This window comes from Cricetulus griseus, unplaced genomic scaffold (genome assembly GCF_003668045.3).
Source record: "Cricetulus griseus strain 17A/GY unplaced genomic scaffold, alternate assembly CriGri-PICRH-1.0 unplaced_scaffold_56, whole genome shotgun sequence".
In the NCBI taxonomy this organism is placed as follows: Eukaryota; Metazoa; Chordata; class Mammalia; order Rodentia; family Cricetidae; genus Cricetulus; species Cricetulus griseus.
The window spans coordinates 66,454-69,704 of NW_023277319.1; the positions used below are offsets into that span (position 1 = coordinate 66,454).

Consider the following 3,251-nt stretch of genomic DNA (forward strand, 5'->3'; position numbering starts at 1 on the left):
ATGACATTTTTTTTAATCTGAGAAATTAAGGGAAAAGACATAGACACTGTTTTTATAGTTTCCTTTTTCATTCTTTTCCTGTATTCTTTCTTCTGAGTTATATATTCTCTTTTCTCATCTCTATTCAGAATGTCCCTTCTTGCTCTGTTGATGTTTTCCTCCTCCTGATCCTTATTTTTCCCTTAAGCCTCCAGGCCCTGGCAAAATCTTTCAATCAATATAAAAATTACATTGTGGTTACATTCAATTTTTCAAGGAATGATTACAGTGAATATAAGTAAAAAAGAAGAGCATATTTCCCATATCCCTTACATGATTAAACATTTTACACATTTCAGGTGAAAAAGAAGTTGTAGATGGAACCCATGAACATCCATACCCAAGCAAGTTCTTGGAGATTAACAGTCAGAGCAAGAAAGGTATTCTTTTCAAGCAGTTCTTTTACTGGCAGACTGCATTTTGTGGCTACAAAGAAAGGACCAATCATTATCTTCTTAATCTTGGAAGGCAATCTTCTAAGAAATCTCAAAGCAATCATAAACCTAAAATTTTATATATGGAAACCAACAGCTCTAGTTTAAATCTCTAAATTTCATACCCACTTGTTAACCGTTTTTTTATATCAGGAGATTGGGGACAGAAATTGGTACAAGGCATTAGCCATCATCTTTAATCATCAATCAATCCTTAGCATAAAAGCATGTTAGTTAATAATAATGGGGCTGCTTTGTATCTGTGATCCTACCCTAAAGAATCTGTAACACAACTATGTGTCCTTGTGAACTTCAGATTATTTTATGGGACATTTCATCTCAAAGCTATTATCAAATCATCTAATCCAACCAGAAGTTGTTTTCAGGATTGGTTGCAGCTATGATGCACACCAAAACCTGTGAATGTGTCTTTCAACATTTACCTGAACTTCAGTCTAAGCAACTGTAGAGGTAAAACTCAGAGGCCCTACTGAGTGACACTTCCAGTATTTATTTTTAATCATCAAAACTCTATTTAAACTAACTCTACTATTATCAGTAGGCAGCACACCTTAAGATAAATCATCTTTATACTACTCCACAGGTAAAAATGCCCAATAGAACAGGGTGCTTCCACGAGATACACACACTACAACACAGTTATTGGGGATCTCCCCACACCCATTCACACCACATAAGAGTCCAGAGAAAGATGGCAGCGGCAAACAAGTAAAGGAACAATGGAAATAAAAGACATTCTGGAGTCTGTGGTCCCAGTTTTTGCCAAGCAGGGATTCAGCCACCAGGGATTCACTTCCTGGTGGGCTGACACCTGAACATCAATTGTCCCCTGCTGCTCTTCTGACAGGGCCACCAGCAGACACACAGAAGTCAAAGCTCAGCTCTCCTTGAAGTTAAGCTTCTCAGTCACTCCCCATTCCTAGGAACCAATAGGTAAACGTGCAGCAACGGAAAACTGAATTAGATGATAAAACAAGAAATACACCCTGTCTGGGAAAGCTCATGCAGGTGTTTAGCTGAACACTGGGATTCAGGCATGTCACATGACCTCCTTACAGAAAGGGAGTTCCCAACCTCAGGAAGCTGCAGCTCACAAAGCTATAGCTCTGTAGGGAGTTTATGTTTATCAAGGATGATGTCCACACAGCAGTGCCAACTCCTAGAGAAATGAGAATGACAAAACAACCTGACTGAGGTTTGTAATCACAGACATGGAGAATTGAGTTGAGATTAACATCAAAATGAGTCTTTTGTTTGTTAAAGGGATAAAATGAGATGATTGAAAATGATGTAATTTAATATCATCTTCCCCAACATTAACATCATGATATGATTCCTCCAGCACATTCACAAATAACCCAGGACCTGCCATCTCCAGGCTCCACTACAGAGCTTGCTATAAAGCAGGAAGACATGCAAATGGGCCCTCTCTGTGCTCAAGAAAAGCAGCCCGGTCCTGACCTTACAGCTCAGACAGAGCTCGGCTGTGGATGCAAAGTCCTAACTCAGGGATCAGCATGGAGTTGGGGCTGAGCTGGATTTTCCTTGTTGCTCTTTTAAAAGGTAATTTATGGAGAGCAGTAGATGCTGACTGTGTGAGTGGACATTAATCTGAGGGACAATGGACATGTGTGATGATTTCTTGACCAGGATTTTTTGTGTGTTTTCAGGTGTTCAGTGTGAAGTGAAGCTGGTAGAGTCTGGGGGTGGCCTGGTGAAGACTGGGGGGTCTCTGAAACTCTCCTGTGTAGCCTCTGGATTCACCTTCAGTGGCTACTGGATGGACTGGGTCCGCCAGGCTCCAGGCAAGGGGCTGGAGTGGGTTGGAAATATTAAATATGATGGCAGTACCACAAACTATGCACCATCCGTGAAGGGCCGGTTCACCATCTCCAGAGACAATGCCAAGAACACTCTGTACCTGCAAATGAACAGTGTGAAGTCTGAGGACACCGCCACTTATTGCTGTACTAGAGACACACAGTGAGTGATCTCAGTGTGAACCCAGACATAAACCTCACTGTGAGGCCGCTTTCAGTCACCAGGGGGCGCACAGCACACACTGAACACAGGTCCATCCCAGGAGATGATGCAGACAGGGTTAGAGGAAGCACCCATCAGGTGTCTGGGCTGCACTTTTTCTTGCTGTTTTCTGGAAATTCTCTCTCCACGTGTGATGTGAAGGGATACAGTGTCCCCAAAACATTTCATGTTCTCTTTGTACTATTTTAAAAATATGAAGCACAGTTCCCATAACAAGATGCAAACCGACAGCTATGAGGACATAAAGGACATTAACACAGTCACCGAAATCACATGATAAGGAATTCCTGGACTTTCCTGAGTCCTTTCTTACTCCAGGTAGAGTCTTGTTCACATTTCTGGATTATATTACTCATAAATTTGTGTTTAAGTGAAAACCAAGGGGAAGGTGGGACCGAGATCTTTACCATCAACCCTAGCAGGTCGGGATCCTTCCCTGAACCTTCCCTCCTCTCCTCTAACTGAGGACTGTGCACTGTAATCCAGATGTGACCCAGTTGTGCTTTTATCTAATTCAGTTTATTACTGCATGACTTTCATCTCTGTTCACCATGGAAATTTGTTTAAACTGATCCCTTCAGTTGTTGAAAGATGTGAATGAGTGTGGTATCCATGGTTTCAACACTGGGGGCCAAACAGATTGGTCACTGAAGCTTAGGGACAGGTCATTTGTGCTGAATTGATGAACTTCATGTTCAGTGAGAAACCCTATAT

General features: G+C 41.7%; 1 gene segment (V, D, J or C); it reads left to right on the top strand.

Moving 5' to 3' along the window:
- The first annotated feature begins 1,984 nt into the window (after positions 1–1,984).
- On the top strand, positions 1,985–2,481 carry LOC113831691. The segment is given in 2 exon segments: positions 1,985–2,057; positions 2,165–2,481. Coding segments are annotated over 2 exon segments (390 nt in total).
- The last annotated feature ends 770 nt before the right edge of the window (positions 2,482–3,251 follow it).